This window comes from Bison bison, unplaced genomic scaffold (genome assembly GCF_000754665.1).
Source record: "Bison bison bison isolate TAMUID 2011002044 unplaced genomic scaffold, Bison_UMD1.0 scf7180017847386, whole genome shotgun sequence".
In the NCBI taxonomy this organism is placed as follows: Eukaryota; Metazoa; Chordata; class Mammalia; order Artiodactyla; family Bovidae; genus Bison; species Bison bison.
The window spans coordinates 14,323-14,623 of NW_011477959.1; the positions used below are offsets into that span (position 1 = coordinate 14,323).

At 44.2% G+C, this 301-nt stretch overlaps 1 protein-coding gene across 1 annotated transcript in view; it reads right to left on the reverse strand.

The window, feature by feature from the left end:
• Positions 1 to 295, reverse strand: part of LOC104990712 (protein Shroom4-like) — a 6,026-nt gene extending 5,731 nt beyond the window's left edge. Inside the window, exon 1 of the mRNA XM_010843003.1 lies at positions 149 to 295. Within this exon, the coding sequence (XP_010841305.1) occupies positions 149 to 205 (57 nt within the window). The 5' untranslated portion in view covers positions 206 to 295. The remainder of the gene's footprint in view (positions 1 to 148) is intronic.
• Positions 296 to 301: the final 6 nt, after the last annotated feature.

The following is a 301-nucleotide window of genomic DNA, read 5'->3' on the forward strand; positions in this document are numbered from 1 at the left end:
TTTGTGAGAAACCCAGAGAGGCTATTTGATTTCTATACTGAAGATATAGGAATGCACCAAGATATTCTGGAGAAGGTAGAAGGCAGGTCAACCTCTAGCCACACTCAAGCAAATGGTGAAAACCTCTAAGGCATGCCAAAAACATCACCTTTTTTTGAGCCAGTTCGTGGTCAATTTCCTCCTCTCCTAGGCCAATCTCTAACATCTCAGGTTGGTCTTTCAACTTGTTCAACAGCTCTGCTTTGGCCACAGAAATATTGTAATAAGCTGAATAAGAGGTAGGGATCCCTGGGGCCCCCTG